We start from the raw sequence: 20,921 nt of genomic DNA on the forward strand, positions 1-20,921 counted from the left end.
GTATGGAAGCAGTTGTAAAGTATACTGAATGACTAAATCGTGTTTCAATGCGACGCATCATGAGAACTGATTACTTTTAAGGTTAATTGTGCTGTGAAGTAGCAACAACCAATCACGTCTGTTTTGATAACCTTGTGAAATGGAAGTACATAGTTGTGTTGTGCTACACTCAGTGACAAATAACGGCACATAAAACAAAACTGAGAGCAGATCATCACTGTCAACAGCTTCCCAATTCTCTGCAATACAATTTAAACACCATACAAAGACTTAAATAAAATGCATGGAGACACTTCAGAAGGGAAATTAACTTTTTGTAATATGCTATTAGTGGCGATGTGAAAAAAAGGCTGCCAGGCTCACAACAGAGCTGCCAGTGCCTTTGTATCTTTATGTGTATATTAAAGTTAGGGTTAAGGACTGCACAAGTTTAATGTAATGTGTGCATGATCGCACATGTTCATAAACTTGCTTCCTCCGAGCTTTATATGCTCAAACATGCAAATAACTTCAAAAATCTGGGAACAACTCAGCAACATATTTAATGACTGAGTGTCCAGATTTCTGTTAGTTAACCATTACAATCTACAAAAGTTAAGGAAGTCAAAAGTTCAGTCATAAAATTAAGGCATGTTTGATATAAATGTAGCCAGTAAACACAGTCAGATTGTGAAAGATTTAATGCTTACGATAATGAGTCATCAGGTTATCTGTTTTTAAGAGAGCTGCTATTTTCCATCTACAAATCTATTATTTATGATTCATTGCTCAGCTTATTGTACTTTGGAAGAAAGAGATGTTCGTTGAAAACAAAAGGAGCCAGACAAATAATCAAGTCCAGTTGCGTTTTGATTTAAAAACTCCTTTAGGAAAAGGAGCCAGAGGTTTTCAAACTTCAAGATCATCATCAGACGTTAACAAATGTGAATTATTCTTCCTACTAGAGACAAACATGAGTGAGAATGAACTCTTGTCCTGTGTTTATACCTTTTTCATGAGGCTCATGAGGAGGAGTGGGATTAGTACAGGAAGACTGAGTGGTCTGTGGAGAGATTATGCCCTCAGGTCGCCAAATACTTCAACTCAGATTATATTTATGAAACATTTTTTGTTTTAAATTCCTGGCATGTGTTATTAGTGTGAGTGCAGTGATGGACTTCACCTTTGAAACTTGGTTTTCAACCCAGTGGGAACTCTCATCTGTTTGCCACTATAACCAGTTCATGTTCACTACATCAGTGTACTGTTGCTTAGGGTTGCACAACACGCCACTATATATGTACAGGAAGTCATGTGCATTTGTACAATATGATGGATTTATATTATCACTTTTTTTTTTAAATCATTGTTTAATATTTCTACAAACAGAAACTTGCAGTCAGTGATTTGAGAGATGCTGTAATTGCACAACAGTCAAGTATGACATACTTAGCAGATCCTTTCTGAATGTGCTTCTATTGTGATGAGAACAAAGTCCACAGTACATTATTTGACAACAGAGACCTCACAGTAGCCACAGATAAACTTTGGAATATATTTTGCACTGAGTTTAACAAACCTTTATTATCTTTAAAAGTTGGTCTTTTTAGTGCAAAATTCCCTTGAATGACTGTAACTTTGTACTTGATTTGGTTTACTCAGACTGAAGCCTGCTATAAACTTCAGATAAACTTTCAAATACATTCTTCTGTGACGTGAGGACTGTGGATTGTGACTCCATCACTTGCACTCATTTATTCATTGATTTTAATGTTCAGTATGACCAGGAGTGATAACAGCAAGCTGCACAGAGTCACTGGTTAGTGATCCATTAGGGTCAGCTAAGGTCAAGTTTAGGGGTACACAGTCTGTAGAGATGTAGCTTATGTTCACCGCTGACTCTGCTCTCTATAGTAACCGTTAGTTCATTTAAGTATTTCTCACCCATATGATTTCTATATGTTCGTCCGGTGTTTGCTGAATTAACAGATTCAGATTTCCAGATTTTTTGGAGATAAGCAGATCCTGTTGCAGCAAAGTTGAGTTCAGGTGGGAGTTTGTTTTGCTCAGTTTAAATCACAGGGTTTGGAAGCACTTGTTGATGTACTTGTGAGTCGTCGTTGTATTATAAGTGATCGACTAGTGATTTTAGATTATAGTGAGAAGATTCAATTTCAGGTTTCGACAGAGACTTGTTCATCGAATTGTCATTTCAGTTCCGTTGATTTCAAGGCAGCCAACAACAGGATCTGTCCGAGCATTCAATTTCACTCTCCACTCCACTAGTCTGCTGTTGTAATCTGTAGTGATCCTTAAAGCCATAGCAATATAATCTTCCAAATATTTCCAAAACATTTCATTATCATATGTTTGTCTCTATTATTCTCATCAAAGGCTTATTCTCTGTCTGAAAAGAGGTCCTTTGTCTGTCTTTTCTCTCACTTTTCTGTTTTCTCTCCATCTCTTATGGACTGCCAAGAAAAGACAGGGGGCAGTAAAAGAGCATTACATGGTAACATGCAGGACTGTGCCCTGTGCTGTATTATACACTTGCCCTGGCAATGTAAGAGGCTTTGAACAGGAAAAAACATGTAGCGTATTGTTGTGCATGAACAATGTCTAATTGATTAATGTGTGCTGGAGACAAAAACAGTGAAAACTCCTCTTTTGTTGATTAACAAACTTGCTGCAAAGTGACAGAAGAGATCCACTAGTATAACCAGTGCTGGATTTTAATATAAAAAAGGCTAGACTTGTGAATAGTTATGGAGCCATGTGCTGACACCCTACAAGTCCACCTCCGTTCAGTAAAACAGATATCTGAATTTAATCATCTTAATAATAACATTAAAAAAATAAATAACAATAAAAATACATTCTTGTTATGAAGCCATTTGTGTCACAACAAATTCAAATCAGGGTTAATTGTGTTTTTTTTTCTCCTTCAAATATGGATTTTGAAAACTGGAAAAAGATTTTTGTCAAATTTGTATTTGACTCACTATCAGTCCATCAGGTTCATGTCAGGTCAAAAGAAAGATGATTATATAATATTTGAGCCAAATGTCTACTCATCCGGCTAAAAAAAAAAAAACAACTTAAATCTGATGCTGCAAAAGCTGTTTGAGTACGTTCGTTGGACTACTTTACTGTCGCGGTGTTGCAGAAAGTGTGTATGCGATGCAGGTGCAGGTATAGGACTAGACTAGACATGACCAGACTAGACTGGAGCTGAAACTGTGACACAGATTAAGGCAAATGAAGATTCACTTGGAGTTTTAGAAAGTTTTAAGGGGATTTGTCATAATTGTCAGATCAGTTGATACTGAAAATATTTGTTAGTTGCTGCCCTAATTTTCACTTTGCCATAATTACCCCTTTTGCTTACATGACTGCTTAACATTGCCTTTTACTCTCCCCAATGTTGAAGCCTTTAGTTTCTGGTTCAGTGTGTTAGAGGCTGAAAATTCCTCAGTGTCTCGTTACGTGCGCAGTAACTGTAAAAAGAATTGGTGTTGGAGGATGTTTGTGTATTATAAACACACATAAGATTCCTGGCGTGTCTCATACTGATGTACCATGGCACATGCCAACCTGAGAGCTTAACCTTGTTTTAACCCCAATAAAGCTCTTTGCTGTTCTCCTTCAGCCCCATTGTTTCACATCAGACCTGCTTAGCTGCCAATTGACAGCTGTCCACAAGTTTCTCTGTTTGTGTGTGTGCAACTGTGCATGTGTGTGCGCGTGTGTGTGTGTTTTATTTTCCATGTTCTGTTCCACCCAGTCAACCAGTTGACCTGCCAGTGAACCTTGACCGCTGCATGTTCAAAGCAGCCGCACAAGCTTATTTGCAGTCTGTCTGTGTGTGGACAGATGAGCGCTGGAGGACTGACATTCTTCCCCTCTGTCACTTCTCTTTCATTCCACTTATCAAGCACTTATTCAAATTTATCTTCATTTCTTTCTCCCTTCTTTTTATGTCTACCTGAATTTCATGCATTTCCCCAATACTTAAAAACCAACATGCTTTCTTTTTCTACCTGTTGTAACTCCACTCACCCTTCTTTCCTGTAAACTAGTAAGCAGCTTCACTCTGGCAGCGCCTGTTGTCTCCTTTAGTTATTTATAGTATGTGTGTATTTCTGAAGAGGGCTCCTCGAAGAGCCATATCCATTTCTTGATAAATGAAATTCCTTGGCCCACTCTGAGGTCTTAACAATAGGACAACACAGACACTGAGCTTAAGCAACTCAGAACATTTAAACACACACATGCACGCACACACACACACATACGCACCTGCTACACACCTCAACTATTTGTCTCCAGTCACATACAGATTTTATCCACAAATAGAGATTTCCTCTCTGCTCAAGGCTGCTTGCACACAAAATGACAACATGCAGAGATATAAAATAGAGGAGATGACATCTGTGCCGGGCGTCAGTCCATGCACTGTTACAGACGTGAAATGGAAACTCTCAAACCAAGGACACTCACAGGAACTAAAGAATCTCCAGAAATAAGATTTTAAATGTCCTCTAAAAACTTTAGTTGAGTATTTATTGTTAGTTATTTAGGTGCTGAAATTAGTTTGACGATCAATCAATGCATCTATTGAGAGAGAATTAATCAACAACAGATTTAGTAATTGATCTTTTAAATCATTTATCAAGCAAATCTCTGGTTCCACCTTCTTCTCTCAGTCTGTGTAAAGTGGTTATGCTTAAGTTTAGGACTGTTGCTCGGAGGAAACCAACAATTTGAAGACTTCACTTTGAGAAAAAGATGTTGTGATTATGACAGTTCACTATTTTCTGACATTTTATAGACCAACGATTCATCAAACTAATAAAATAAATTTACACAAAACCAACAGATTAATGAAAATAATCGTTAGTTATCCCAAACTCAAGTAGCAGTCGATACTGTACGCTTTCAGGTGATATGCAACGACCCCGCTGCAAATGCACAACTCCAGTCCACAGTTTTAGATGAGAGATTTTCTATTGGTTTAGATGGGCTGATTAACCTCAGCTATTTGTTGCAGTTATCATTTCTGTCCTGCATGCTGTTTGTTGGTTGTGTAGCTACTTGCTTTGTCCGAGCAATTGTTACCTCACTTACTGTGGTGTGGTGGAGTTGGATTTTAAGTTAGTCGAGTTAGAATACCTCCGAACACGTTTGTCGAAATGATGGACGGCATTTTCCAACATCTTGTTTTTGAAGGGATTTTTATCCATTGTTGTATTGTTTTATCATTCTCATCACATTAACCTGTGATGCTTCTTTGTCAGAGAGTTTTGGTTTCTGTCAGGAAAAGTAGCCCTGAGCTGGATTTGGTGGCTTGCTCAAGGACACTTCAGTGAGCTGGATATTCAGTTCTAGTCATTTTGTCCAAGGCCAGAGTTTGCTGTTCTTTTAATGGAATGAAATAGAGCAGTCACTTAGGTGGCTGTATCGCCCTTGCTCCAAAAAACATTTATTTTATTTATTTATTTTTTGTAAAATTTTATTTGGGGTTGTTGAAATAATCTCAAAACCCTTAAATCCTTTTGAAGTCCTAACTTAAAAATGTTTGTGATTACAATTAATACATTCAACAGATACACAAATGCATGATAAATCAGACACATCATCAAAAGTCATCACAGGCATCTGACGCGTTACCTTTGGACAAATACATAAAAAGGGGGCTGATCCATGGCACTTCCTTAGATTTTCATCACAGGGGACAGAAGCCACAGAAAAAATCAGTAAAGGGGGAAAAAAAACGTAAGGAAGAAAAGCGACAAAGAGGAGGGAACTGACAAATGTGTGAGTCGGGGGATGTCAGGAGGGGTGGGTGATGTGGATTAAATTGGAGCAGCCCCAGGCTTCTCTCCATTTTTGTCTGGTTAAAGGACAAAGTGTGAGGGGGGAAGTTAGTCCTTGTGTATGTGTGTGTGTGTGTGCCGCATGTGTGTGTGTGCGTGCACAGATGAGGATGTATTATCTCGTGTGTATCTGTGTGTCAGTTGATAGAACCCCTGGTATTCTTGAAAGGCTCTTATTGACAGACTTAATGCCCTTATTGGACATGAGACACGTGGCTGACACCCTCCCTCAAGTGTGTGTGTGTCCAAGCAAATGCTGAGAGTGTGTTCATCTATAAGCATGTATTAATGTGTGCGTGAGCCCCCTGTATCTGCGCTGTGTGAGCCTGAATTGATTTCCACACCAGAAGTCTCCTCTCTCTGCTGGTTGAGTTTTGCCATCACAGGGTGTCCAGCTCCTGCAGTCAGGATGTCTGATAATACGCAACAGAAAAAAAACCATCACTTGACAAATGAAAAGTTTAAAAGCTTTGATTTTAGTGACTAATACAGCGGCTACCAAACTTTATTCATGTCAAATAACCTCGAAAATCTTTAGTTATTAGTGCCTCCGATTGTATCTTTGTAATGGTCTCTTGTTACAAAAGTTTCAACTTGCAAGTCATTTTTATCCGTTTACTCTGCTTTGGTGTTGAATTTGACGGCATGACATTGTTTTAATGACTCGCCTATTGCGCAAAGCTTATCAGCTAGCAATAATTGGAATGCACTGGCTGCAGCGAAAGATGATTTCGATGTGTCCTCGAAACATCATTTTCAATAAATGAATTCCTGTTACTCTTTGATGCAAAGAGAACTGTGAAGCTTTGAATAAATCTGCTTCTCTGCTTCTTTTTTTTTTGCAGCTTCCTGGGGCTTTTGTTTTATTAAATCAAACCTGTAAGAGAAAAGGAGGCACATACATTTGACTGGCAGCAGACTGTGGAAGATTTTCTTCAGCCATCCACACATGAGCTGAATTTTTCTTGTAATTCAGTCGACATACTGTATATGCACAATGTAAGCATGGGAAATCAAAGTGAATAGATAACATTGTGTAATGTTGTAAAGGAAACCTAATTGTAAGGTGGACCAAGGTTAAGTTTCAAAGTCTGTGTTGAACTTCAGTTTGAAATGTCATGTTAATCCAGAGGATTCATGCTCAGAGAAACATGAATATCTGAAGCACATTCCTTGACAATCATCCAGTAGTAGTTTAGACTTTTCACTGAAAACCAAAAATGGTGGTGCTAAAGGAAAAGGCAAGGGCTCATCACAGTAGGTAAGGTTCACCCTCCGGGGACCATTAACATATCACGACGGTCCATACAATAGTACAGTCCACCCCTTGAACCACACCACTGAGGGTGAATTTAAATGTGTTTGTTCTGAACTCTCAGGGTTCATGTGCCACACAAAATGTCATCTGTCATAAACCACGATGTGAAAAGTCCTTTTAGAGTTAGAATAGATTAGTCAGCAGAACTGCTGTTCTTCCCTGCACCCAGGTCCTTATAATATCTTTATAATAATAATAAAGTACTTCATTTGTTTATTCAGCACCTTTAAAAACCCAGTTAAAGATGCTCTACATGGAAAAAATAAACCTTAAAAAAATTCCTCAACAACTAAATTGGCCTTAGATAACTTTTGAGGTGTAACTTAAAAGATGTAGGGCTGGTGGGCAAATAAATCAAATTCATTTGCTGAATCCAAATGACTTTTAATGACGTGTAACATATCTATACTGTGAAAAATTGGGTATCTCCCGATTTCCAGATGCTCAGGCAGTCTAGTACTGTACTAAGTTTAACGGTGGCACGTACAGGAGAACAGAACTTGTTGCATTTTGCAGAAAAAAAAATCAATTTTAAAATTGTGAACTTGCTGGAACAAGCTTGAAAAAATCGCCCAGCCCTCTGCCGCTGATCATGTGAGCCTTGGATTCTCAGGCAGGAGGGTCACAGGCACGTCTTATGTCACAAAATCTTTTCTTCTTCCCCAACAAAGTCACTCAAAAAAGAGAGAGATTAAAAGCCATTAACAATCTGCAGGGTGTATGTCCTTATGAATGTATGGTCAGGCATTATTATTTACCTGAAGCAGCTGCAATCTCCACTGCTGCTGCATTTACTGATTCTGTGATGTTAAATTAATCTCTATCTCACGTAGTCCCTCTTTCCCTTTGACTCCTGTGTATCAGTCACACTCTTTCTCTTTATTTTCCCCTGTATAACTCTGGCTTTCTGTCTATCTTTTCATTGCCTCCTTTAATTCTTTCTCCCCTTCTCACCCCTTTTTCTTCCCCTTTGTGTGATGAAAAAGTGCAGTCATGGCGTTTCAGTCTCATATCAAATGCTCATATGCGTAAAGGGAGAGAGAGACAAAGATGCCAGCCAGTGTGTGTGTATGTGTGTGTATGTGTGTGTGTGCGCGCCAGGAGAACATTGCATTGAAGCACAAGTGAACATCTGGCCTATGTGCCAATGATTGGTTGGGGAAGTTCCTCAGGATATAACACTTGAAAATGTCTTGGCATGTTCACGACAACAGCAGTGCAGTTTGTTCAGCATGTGTGTGTGTGTGTGTGTGTGTGTGTGTGAGAGAGAGAGAATATTGGAAGGTGATTATGTTTGTATGTGTGAGTGATGATTGTATCATGTTTGAGGAAATTATTATGTTTGAATAACTTTAAGGTGATTGTTTTCTTGAAATGATTGTGTGTGAGTGGTGATTGTACAGCAGTTGTGTTAAAAATTGTATTCTCGTGTGTGTGTGTGTGTGTGTGTGTGTGTGTATGTGTATTGGGAGCTTTTACTTCCCACCATTAGCTCCAAACCCTTTTTTTGAGCAGGCGGCTGATTCTTCCCTTGATTACTATTTAGACTTCCACTTGTTTACCGTGCGCCATCTCTCCTTTGTTTTATCTCTCCGTTTATACTTTCTGCTAGCTCGTTATTCCTCTTTCTCTGGAATCATTTTATTTTCTGGTTGATAACAGTGCTACTTAGGTTCAACAAGAGGTCAGAAGAAGTTTTTGTTCTACTTTCACCTCTCTTTTCTTTCTTTCTTTCGTCCATAACCACCTCCTCCTTTTCTTCTTTCTTTTTATTCTCCTTTGTATTTTCATTCTTATTTCCATTCTTTCCAGTTTTTTCTCTGCTGTAAGTTTTGTGTGCTACTGATAGCACATTTGTCTGCTGTGTTCATGTGTGCCTGTAAAGGAGGTGGTGGCCCTGATCGGCGGCGTCCGCCCGGTGCAGGCGGCGGCGGGTGGCGGGCCGTGGAAGATGCGGCAGGGTTGTTAAAAGTGTTGTTAAGAGAGCGGCTGGCAGCTGTTCCTGACAGGTTGGGGATGGAAGGACAGATGGTGTTTGATTAGCGAACAGACCGCTGATGGAAGGAGAGATGGAGGGATGGTAGGAGGAATGAGGGAGGGGGGACGGATGACGGTTAGAAGGGGGATAAAAAGAAGACGGAAGGATGGAGGGATGATTCTTGGACTTAAAGATGGATTAATGGATGAAAATACAAGATATATGATCAGTGATAGATCAATAGATGTATAACCTTTTGACAAATGGAAGGACTGATGAAGGATAGATGGTTGGCTGGTTGGCCGAAACATTACATAACAGACAGGAATCAATTGAATGCAAAGAGAGATCGAAGAATGGATAGATAACAAAATGGATGGATGAGCTGGAGTGAAACAGAAGCATGACCTGATGGAGAAACAAAGATATGCAGAGCGTGCTGGGAGGAGGAAGTGAAAACGCTGTCGGGGCAGCTGTTCCAAACAACAATTAGCTTCATTCACCTGGGTGCCATCTTAAAGAACCGATGCAAGTGAACATGCAGCGCTGACTGATTAAAGTCTGTTCAACAAGATAACGGTGATCGTTGCAGCGAGTGATGGTCCAATTCAATCAGTCATTTGTTTGAATGATGTCTTAAAGTTAATGTGTTATAATGACTCGTAATTAAAGCTGAATTTAGTTTCTAACAGGTCAGTCTGAGGTCAGACCGGGCTCCCAAGTCCTATATTAGCTGCGTGAATGAATGATGTGCAAATGTGCTGATGAGACAGAAATGAAAACACTTGCGACTACAATATTTTCACAGACAACCATGGATCGGCTTCCACAGATAGAAGGACGGCGTACTTGACAATGCACACCTCGAACTTTCCTAGTTATCACCCTACATGGTTGTCACTGTGTGCTCAGGTACTCACAGACGCCACACTTTAGTTAACATTTCCTGTTACTGGAGATGAACTTGGAAAAATAAAGCAAAGTTATAGCCCATCTTTCTTACAATTTCCTAATGCATCCTAAAATCAGAAAAAAAAGACCACAAGAAAGAAGACATTGATGATTTCTTTCTTCCCAGAGTAAAGAATGCAAACCAACAAGCTGACCACTAAATTTTATCCTAAAAACATAATCGTTGTTTATTAAAAAAAAAACCTCTTTCTTTCAGACACATACACACACCACAGTTCACTGTAGCAGCAGTTAACACAGAGAAGAGAGTCAGAGCTAATAAAATGTTGAGGAGTGATTTTCTCCATAATAAACTCTCTCCCTACTCCATAATAACAGTGGCTATTACCCAAGATGTATCACTGTCATGCCATCTCTGCGGACAGTCAGCGAGCTTGTGTCTCTGTTAGTGCGTTTGTGCGTATGACTGTGTGATTGAGAATGAAACAATCAGCAGGCCAACACAAACACAGCTGTTTTATTGTTGCGCTGCTCAGATGTGCTTTCACAGGCAGACGGCGTGTGTGTGTGATCATATAGAGCAAAGAGTGACCCCACCTCCTGTTCAGCCCTCCTGTTCTAATGAAAAGCTTTGGCAGCGTAAGCTAATGCACAAGATACTGCTCACCCCCCCCCCACCCCCCCGTCTGTATATCTGTGTTTTTCATTCTTAAAGCTGAAATCTGCTACAGTTTTTCTTTTTTTTATGTGTCTTTATTACATCCATCTGTGTTCTGTTGTGTGCTGCATCCCAGTAACAACAAGATTAAGCAACTTCCCAAGACCACACTAACTTATCATCCTTGCTGTAGTTTGAAAGTTCCATATATAATGTGTTAAATATCTAAACTACTCATCAGACTTAGTTACCATTTAACTTTCCGTCATTATTCAGTCTGACCGTGCATTCATGTTAGCTGTTTTCTTCTTTTGGGGGGCGCGGAGGCGGGGTTATTTTGTCCTGACCAATCAGTAAAGTGACACATCCATCCCGCTGATGTAGCTGGATGCAGCAGCAGTTGAAAGGAACAGTGTTTCACATTGATCACAAAGCTGTTGTGGTTGTAAGAGTTTGTAGTTTTGTAAAGTTAACTTGCAACAACTTGTACAGCTGCATTAATCCCATCCATGCTTGGTGACGTCGTTGTTTTCCTGGCTCTTGTGCAAGAAAAGTGCAGTCCCTCTCTTAATCCCACCTAGAAAGCAGCGCTGGGTTGGGATTACGGTTGGGCTGATAGTTTCTCCGGCTGGCAGTGAGCCCAACACCAGACCTATGTGGATCACTGGGGAAAAAAAGGAGACATGGGCTGGATTCAGAAGTCTAAACATTTAGATTATTCTGTATTATCCTTCATTCCAAGTCTGGTCTCTAAAGTTGACTTAAATTTCTTAACATGAATTGCAAGTTGATTAATTCACTGCAGTTATGAACAACATAAGTTTACCTAATAAAAACTAGCCCCTAGTATTTTGATTATTATCCATACCTTTAAGGCAATCATCGTCCTGTCAAACACTGCACGCTAAAAAAAATCAAAGGTAACAGTAGCTCTGTCTCAAACAGGCCTTTTTGTAGAAGTCTATGCTTTTATTTAGTAAGGGGTGTAACTTCCTTTTTTTTGCTTTATTCCCCTTTGACTTCTTCATAGAGAAAACAATCTTCATAGAAGCTGGTTTATTACAGGAGGCATAACTTTATGGGATTATAAACTGCTTTACTATGTTATTATCAGCATCGTACTTCTGGCAGTAGCTGCATTGTTACATGCAAATGCTGCCATATCATTGTTGGAATTTTATTTAAACATGAGCACAGCACAACTTGTAGCCATGTTTTATACACACCTTGTATTTTCCCCTCATATTTTCGGTGTGTGTGTGTGTGTGTGTGTGAGAGAGAGAGATAGAGAGCGAGAGAGAGGGGCAGAGACAGAGTGTGAGGACAGAGGAGAAAAAAGAGAGGCACATTGAGTGCTGGCACTTTATCTCATGCTGGTGATGCTGGTTGGCATTGTGTGATGCCAGTTAGTGTTTGGCGCCAACACACAGAGGGCATGGTGTGTGTTTGTGTGTGTTAGGGAGGTAAGTGGTGTGAGAGGAGGGTCGATGAAGTGAGAGCTATGAGAATGGAAGCAAAGAGGGGAGAGACTGGAGAGGTAAAAATGGGGAAGAGGAGAGAGTAATATCAGTGATGGAGGGCTGAGAGAGTATGAATAGAGAAGGGATGGAGGAGTGAGAGGGATAGTAGGGCAATGAGGGCAGACGGGCCTCGTCCCTGTGCCTTTGTGTGTGTCTGTACCTATGTCTTTTTGTGTGTGTGTGTGTGTGTGTGTATGTGTGTGTCTGTCCCTGTGTCTTTGTACTGGCTAATCTAGGCGTCAGCAGCTTTTTGAGGCTTTTGTGCTGACAATAATCACACAGCGCTCCTCTTTTCAATTCATCAGCAACAACAACAAGGGATCACATGTCCCCTATACAGAATCCAGAGAGAGAGAGAGAGAGAGACAGAGAGAGGGAGGGAGGGAGGGCATGGACAGAGTTAAAGTGGCCATCATGTTGCCTAGTTACTGCTTGGGTTGATGGTGATTTGGTGTGTGTGGGAAGGCACATGCAAACGGTCAACGCCCTCTGCACCTCTGCTGGGCGCAAATAGAACAGAGAAAAGTACAATCACACACGTACAAACCAAACATCCCCTCCCCCTCCTTTTTTTTTTCAAAGAATAATTTATTTCATGTTGCAGTGTGATGGATAAACAATGAGTAAACCACTGGTCAAATCTGTAGCAAGCATTAATAATAATCATCATCATCAGAATAACATTAATAGGAATAATTATTTCAATTATAAATAACAGTATCAGAGTGATCAGAGTAATTATTACATCTATACAAGCTACAAATATCAGCATTTTGTTGTATGTATTTTTTTTCTGCTGTTAAAACCTTAAACACTTCACACATGACCTGGCTGGTGTAGCTGCCCCTCTTGGCCGCCCAGAGCAGAGAGAAATATCTAAAGAAATCGAATGTGTCAATGATGAAAGGGGTTAAAATTGAACATTTCTGAATGTATGAGATACAAGCTTAAATTTAAGAACATCTGATTGTACCACAGTCAGCCATCTGAGTTTTTAAATGTGTTACAATCCTCAGTGCAAGTGTTTATTTTTAAAGTCCGATCAATACTTAATTACAAATACTTAAATGATACTTGATCTTTCTGATCAAAGAACCAGGTGAAACTGGAATGAATGGAGAAATTAAACAAACACTTTTACCAAACTGCCCTGTGTAAATCCACATTACTTTAAAAAATAAAGTGAAAAACTGGCATAAATGTGATTTTGAGATTCTGTGAAACATGACGTACAAATGAAGCATCTAACAGAAATAAAATAAAACACACACAATGACATGAAAATTTGTACAGCACCTGTCATGTCTTAAGCATTTATCCATTATCCTATATCAGTGCTATATTTTCCAGATATTATAATTAAAAAACCAGTAGTGGTTGAGGCTGCCGTTGGCATTTTTATAGTGGTGTATATATTGGCTGATAAGTGACACTTTGTTTTTGGTTATGTAGTCACCATTACATAGTTTGTCCACCAGAGAGCACTGACATGTGTATTTTTCCTGTAAAACATCCTGCTCTCTACATATTTTGGTCATAAATCTCAAATAACAACACTTAAGGGCTCCTTGTTGTGCAGAAAGTGTACTGTAAACAGACAGGTGTGTAGGAGATCAAGCAGTGGTTCAAAAGAAAAAAGTCAAATACTTTTCAGTCAAGCAACCTTCAGAAGGTCTTAAACATTTCTACTGAATTCCCCATAAGTGCTGAGAGTGTGTGAGAGCATCTGCCTCAAAAATCCAGTGTTGGTCAGGCTCTTGTAATTAAATAAAATCAGTGCAGTAAATGAGAAAATATGGATGAGGACAATGGGTCTCTCCATAATCTGGTTTTTAACAGTTTACAATAATGTTTTCATCAAGTTTGTCTCAGATGTGGATAAACCTTTTTTTTTTCTTAAACAGTAAAAATGGGACCGATATAGTATCAGTCATTTCATTTTTTAAAAAGGAGAAATGTAAGATTTTTGTCATCGACGCTCTGGGTGCCTGAATGCAACATGAGCCAAAAGGGGCAGCGAGGGAGGGGCAGGGAGAGCCACACAGTCAAGACAAACAACCAGTAAGTCTCAGTACAGTAAGAAGAGGAAGAAGTAAAAAGAGGAGGGAAATGAAGGGAAATAAACAACAACTAAGTTTGTTTTTTGCCCAGTTTGTCTGGGATTGGGATTGCTACTGTGCTTTTCTGTTCAAGAGGTGTGTGTGTGTGTGTGTGTGTGTGTGTGTGTGTGTGTGTGTGTGTGTGTGTGGGGTTGTGTGGGTGTGTTGTGTGTGTGTGTGTGTGTGGTTGTGTGTGTGTGTGTGTGTGTGCGTGTGTGTGTGTGTGTGTGTGTGTGTGTGTGTGTGTGTGTGTGTGTGTGTGTGTGTGTGTGTGTGTGTGTGGTTGTGTGTGCCTGTGTAAGTGACTGAGAAGCTGTAAGCTCATACAAAGGAGAAAAATTACAGAAACATCACTTTTTTTTCCAAAATGTCCATGTAACTTAAAAACATCCACAATAAAAAGATTTCTATATATTATCATCTTTCTTTTTAGTTCGCTCCTGATCCCAAATCTTGGGCTGAAGATTGATCCATAATCCTCCTCATCCCTGAAGGAGGATGAAGAGCGAGCTTGGACGAGATGGAGGAGAAAGAGGAGATCGGGTTTTTGGCAAGGAGGAGCTTTTCTGTAAGTGCAAGGAGGTTCAATTTTCACTGTTTTGCTTTTAATTTATAAAAGTCTCAACACACTTTGTTAATTTGAGTATCGTATGACTCACGAGTTTCAGCCCTCTACCTCAGTGAAGAGGAATATTTTTTCTTTATAAAACATCTTGAGGGCACGTTTGTCTTTAAAAGATGGGCTGACCAAAAACAACCACCAACAAACCTCTCCAGAAGCCTCCAAGTAGAATAACTTCAAGTCTCTGCATCGTGTTATGAAAGTCAAACTCCTTCAAATGTATTTCACTGAAGACCTTAACCTAGTCTAACTGTGCGCCTTCAGAGGCCTTTTCTTAAAGTCTTCTCACAGTTCTCTGAGGTTTGTCTTGCTTGCCGTGTTTCCTCCCTCGCCCTAGTCAGTCGTGGAGGAGTTCTTGTAGACAGTTGGGGGATTTGAAGACCTCAGGAACCTCGCTGTCAAGTTTGCAGATCACCTTGTAGATGGCCTTCTTCCAGGACGGGTCTGCGTCTTTGCCAGCCACGATGGCATTGAAGAACTCACGAAGAGTCACCTGGGCCACCTCCAGAAATCGATCTGGAACCTGAAGTGGATAAGGCGGGAGAGAAAGAGGGAGAAAGAAAAAGGAAATCATGAGTCATCATGTGTCTGTTTGATTGGTTGAACTGAAGAGGAACCTCTCCTCACTCGCCTTCTTCTTTCTTGCCCTAAATTTAAATTTACAACACAGTATTCTTCACCATAAAAAAGCTCAATATACAGAGCAGTTTTACTTCTGTTTGAGCAAAATGGAGTACATTACATAAACTGTCATGAGCACTGTCAGGTCCAACACACGTTTGGTGTGGAGACCTGGCTCGCAGTTGGTGTTCCGGTTCATCTCAAAGGTGTCGGATCATGTCAGGGCTCTGTGCAGGCCAGTCAAGTTCTTCCACACCAAACAGGGAAAACCATTTTTCTTTTACCCCGTGTAATTTGTGTGAAGTGGCACTGTTGTACTGAAAAAGGAACTCCCCCAACCTGTTGCTACAAAGTTGGAAATATCATTAAGATTTACAGCTTAACTGGAAATGACCCAAACCATAAAGCTCTACAACAAAGGTAAACACAGTTTTTCAGTGAGCAGCCACGGCCATCAAAAGTCACTTAGAGACATCCAACTGTCCAAAATCATCATTACAAAGCAAAAATAATCTTGAAGAATAAAAGATGTTGAAGAACAAGTGCTCAGATACAGAGGGTTTGCTTTTAGAAAAGTGATTGTGTGACTGAACTGGATCTGAATCAGGGTAAGTGTGCGTGTGTTTCAGGTGTCCATATATTTCTATTTCTGTAACAAGTTCTTGTTCAGCGGTGAACTTCCCCTAAATGTACTTCCCCTTTCTTAACAGCCCCCAGCTGTGTGTGTGAACACACACACTCACACATAATGACAGATGACACACTCAGTCCTTGACAATGGCAGGTGGACAGTTGTCTGTGATCTGTCACTGTTTGTGTGTGTGTGTGTGCGTGTGTGTGTGTGTGTGTGGGGGGGTGTGTGTGTGGGTGGGTGTGTGGCAGAGTGTAAACAAGAACGAAGGGATTGCAGGGGTCCAATTGTCCTTTCCACAAGTAGGCATAAATATACTGTCATCACAAGGCTTTGTGTGTGTGTGTGTGTGTGTGTGTGTGTGTGTGTGTGTGTGTGTGTGTGTGTGTGTGTGTTGGGAGGGGTTTAATGCTGCGTATGTGCTCATAGCAGTGTTTGACAGCAAAACAATGGTGCACACACATACACACACACACACACACTTTTCAGTCTTTTTTCTACCCTTTCTCCCGGGGGCAAGATCATACAAAGACACTAAACAACCTGATGAGGGCCCCCCCTCCCACCCCCCCAACCCCCTTTATTCTTCTTCTTTGTCTCTTTTTCTGCATGCAGATGCAAACATAAACATACACACACACACAAGGCTGACTCTTCCAGATGAGTACATGCTCCTTTACACACCAACAAACTCACACACGTGTAGAGGACAGCAGAGTGCCATCTGGGTGTAACCCCGTCACGCGTGGCAGGACATGCCAAGGTTAGACGCCACCAGAACGGATGAATCACCCTCCACACACACTCACACTCACACTCAAACACACACACACACACACACCCTAAATGATTCCCTGGACTCTCGTATACTCTGTCTACCCTCACCTACCCTCTCGCTCTTTTTAGCTGGCCCCTTGAGACCACAGTTATTTCAATGAAGCCCTCTGTCACTGTCTTGGTCTAGACACTACTGTACACACACACACACACACACACACACACACACACACACACACATACACACACATACTCTTTACTTAATTGCAACTTTGGTCTTGATTTTGTATTTTGTATTTTCTTTGGCCATCATCTCAGTTTTGATAATGTCGTACTCTCGACGGAGATCTAGGAACGTGGTAACTGCTCTTCATTGAAGTCCAACAGGGCAAGAAACCAACAGTCAGACAATCAGACGCCAATAGTTTTGCCAGACCAACTAACTGCTTTATTTACTGGTGAAACCAAAAGTAGGTACTTTCAAAATGTTCGTGATTATCCCTCATTGCACAGGACATTTGTGTCTGCACAACTACAGTAAGATTGGTAGATCAAGGTTGAACCAGGAACTCACCAAAAAATAGTGATGGATATTTATAATGAACAGCATTTTGACTAGCTAGTTGTGTTTCTTGTCTGGTCTGCCTTCTCACTGATGCAACAATCAACATGGTGAACACAATCAGAACTACAAAAATAAGACATGGTTGTAATGAATGGAATTTTCCCTTTTTACTAAAAAGAAAAATTGAAATGAGGCTTAATCACTAAATCTCAGCAGGTGCCAAAACATTTATGCAATTTTAAAAGGCTAAAACTCACTGTTTTATCTCTGAAAAAAAATTTAAGAAGCCCCAAAGTCAAGCTGCTGTTTTTAATAGCTGCTGTGAAACTGCCCACTGGGACAAATAAAAGTTGAAACCTGAGCTTGATCTTGAAGATGAATGTGCCTTTGAGGCGACGTCTCCCTCTTGGATTACATCCCTTCATCCCTTAGTTGTTCAAATTTACTCTTATCTTAAAAAAAAGACAAAACTTCTCTTTTTAATGTCTCCCCTGGACAATTTTACTTAATTTTTTTCCCCCCCTCAAGATCTCTGACCTCTTTACTTAGGGTGATGTTCACATGTGAGCTTCTGTTTAGACATTCATTCTGATGAGGTGCATCAACGAAACACCCAGATGCAAAGGTGTAGCTATGAAATCTGGCTGTTGTGAATGAATATTACCCTTAATCAAACACCTCAACTCCAAGTCAAAAACCAACATGCACAGTGGGACAATAAGAGATTGAGTGGCCTTGACCTAGAAAGGTCCAGGCCTTGTCTTTTTGTTGCAACACTAGTTCTACCATGTTCAGTATGATGATTGGTGTGTTTTTAAAATGTTTCAGGATGGAGTGTGTCATCCTTGCAGCAGGGAGAGGAGTCAGAGTGCTGAAACAAGACTACGACGTGGAGAGAAAAGGACACCGCTGATTCACAGAGAGGTACGGAAACACAAGCAGAAAGAATGAAATGAACCAGGGAGGATATTGAGTGTCCGGTTTGGGTATCAGCTCAACTGGACAACACACAAACACACACACACACACAGACACACGCTTGGGTCCAGATGCCCAGATTTGTCTGGCCATCGTAAATCAGTCCAATAAAGAGATCTAAATTAGGCCATCATCAATACAGATGGGCCTGTTTCCCCTGTGTGTGTGCGTGTGCGTGCGCGTGCGTGTGTGTGTGTGTGTGTGATTTAGCCCTGGCTCGGATCTCGATATGATGTCTAGTTGCCAGGAGAGAGAGAGCGAGCGAGGAATGAGGAAAGTAGGAAAGAGAAAAAAAGATAAAGAGGAAGAAAGACACTTCGTTCCCAGTAAACATAATTCGCATGATTGCTCTGGTTTGGTGGGTAAATATTGGATGAAGGGAGGCTCAATTACTCTCTCTTCACACACACACACACACACACACACACACACACACACACACACACACACACACACACACACACACACACACACACACGCAGAAGGACAAGAGCCTGTAAATCTCTAAATCGCTGCCCAACAAAGAGGCCTACAGGGACGCCCTCCCTCCCTCCCTCCCTCCCTCTTTTATTCCTTGTCTCCTTCCTCTCATTCTCTCCCTTCGTCCTCCTCCTTATTGGCTCCTCTGTTCCTCATCTCTGCTTGGAAATTTATTTTCTTATTTATTTTTTATCTTGTGATAAATCACAAGCTCATGTAACCGTTTATCTTTCATCACACACACAAACTCGTGGTGTACTTTGACATGTTTGAAGTGAGAAGTGCTGACGGAAACATTTGCTGCCTTCAAGAAAAGTCACCTGCATTAATGCTACTTCAGCTCTTTTGTTTGTTTTTTTCTTGCTTTTCCCATTGCAGTTACTGCTTGTCCTCAGTCATTTTCCACTGTTTCGTGTGCTATTGTCATTTGCATTTTCTAATTTATCAATCTTTACCCTTTAGTTTCACTGTCTCAGTTGCATTTTAGCAATGTCGTAGCCTCTCTTTAAGGTTTACAATGGGTTGTCAAAACAGGAAGTTTCTTGTGATCAAGTCTTATGAACAAATACTATATGGATTCATGAATATAAACATTCATTTCATTGCTCTATCTTACGTGGTGTAACTCAGTGTAGTTTTGCTCTTTCCCAGTTATTATACACTACAACAGCAGATGCTTGTTTGCAATAAACAGAGAGATGATAGCATTCTTAGCATGAGCAGTAATAACAAAAACGAGCGCCACCTGCATAAACTCAAACCACAACTTGAAAACCTGAAGTGCAGAAACGGCACAGCAATAAGCTCTTAGCAACAGTGACGTCTACTTTGCTAATTTTATCATTTTTTACAGTGCAGGCCACGAGCACAAAAGGGCAGTGTTGTACTAAAAACTATTTTTAGAATAATAGAGAGCCCTTTAGAAGTAGGTTACTTCTTTATAGATGCAATGTCTCATTTTAAAACATTTAAAATAGAAAAACTTAACATAGATTCCACATAGTTACACACAGACAGAACATCAACACAGACAGCGTCAAGAGTATCCTCACTTTGTCCACAACAGTGTAACTCCTTCCTGTCCCTCTGTGTCCTGCTCTCCTCTCTTCTCAATATAAGCCCCTCCTCTTTCTGCGTCTCCCCTCCATCAAAAAAGATTTATTCTTTTCCTCCTCATGCCGTCACCATGAGACTGATGCAGACGTCTGGGCTGTGTGTGTGTTTGCGTGTCCTCAGTTGACTCTACCTATTCACCTCTCCATACGTCTTTCCACCTGCCTATCTCTCCTTTACTTTTCCATCCTCACTTACTGCCTTGCACAAAAGGGAAAACACACACACACACACACACACACATACACATAGGGCTCTTAAGAAATCACTGCACAAACACCATATGTTTCNACAAAGGAGGTAATTAGCTTTGTGTAGGTGGACTTGTGTAGATGATGGACATAAGGGTGGGTGTGTGTGTGTGTGTGTGTGTGTGTGTGTGTTCTTTTTTCTTTTCTATCTACCTTCCTCCCTCAATGACACTATTTACTTCAGTGTGTGTACACATGCTCTGCTTTGTTTAGGCAGTTAAGTGTTTTTTTTTTTTTTTTAAAGAGTTCATGTTTATTTGCATCATTTCATCATTGATCATTTTTTCAGCTCACTTGTCCTTTTCAGACGACCCCTCACTCACTCCATTTTGTTGCCATTCATTTGCTCTGTGGCCTTGAGCTCCACTTTACTGTTGGTCAGTAGAGTATTTTTCTATCACTGAGACAATACTGGAACTCTTTCATCTGCTGCTCCTTCTGTGTGTGTGTGTGTGTGTGTGTGTGTGTGTGTGTGTGTGTGTGTGCGTGCGCGCGGGCAAGAGAGAGAGACTGAGTGGACATATCATTTTTGTGCCAACACAT

At 40.5% G+C, this 20,921-nt stretch overlaps 1 protein-coding gene across 1 annotated transcript in view; it reads right to left on the minus strand.

Annotated features, from left to right (window-relative positions):
- Positions 1–15,063: 15,063 nt before the first annotated feature.
- LOC111233941 (prospero homeobox protein 1-like) overlaps positions 15,064–20,921 on the minus strand; it is a 30,790-nt gene continuing 24,932 nt past the window's right edge. Inside the window, exon 9 of the mRNA XM_022761874.1 lies at positions 15,064–15,485. Coding sequence (XP_022617595.1) covers positions 15,300–15,485 — 186 coding nt within the window. The 3' untranslated portion in view covers positions 15,064–15,299. The remainder of the gene's footprint in view (positions 15,486–20,921) is intronic.

This window comes from Seriola dumerili, unplaced genomic scaffold (genome assembly GCF_002260705.1).
Source record: "Seriola dumerili isolate Sdu_G_001 unplaced genomic scaffold, Sdu_1.0 BDQW01000019.1, whole genome shotgun sequence".
NCBI lineage: Eukaryota > Metazoa > Chordata > Actinopteri > Carangiformes > Carangidae > Seriola > Seriola dumerili.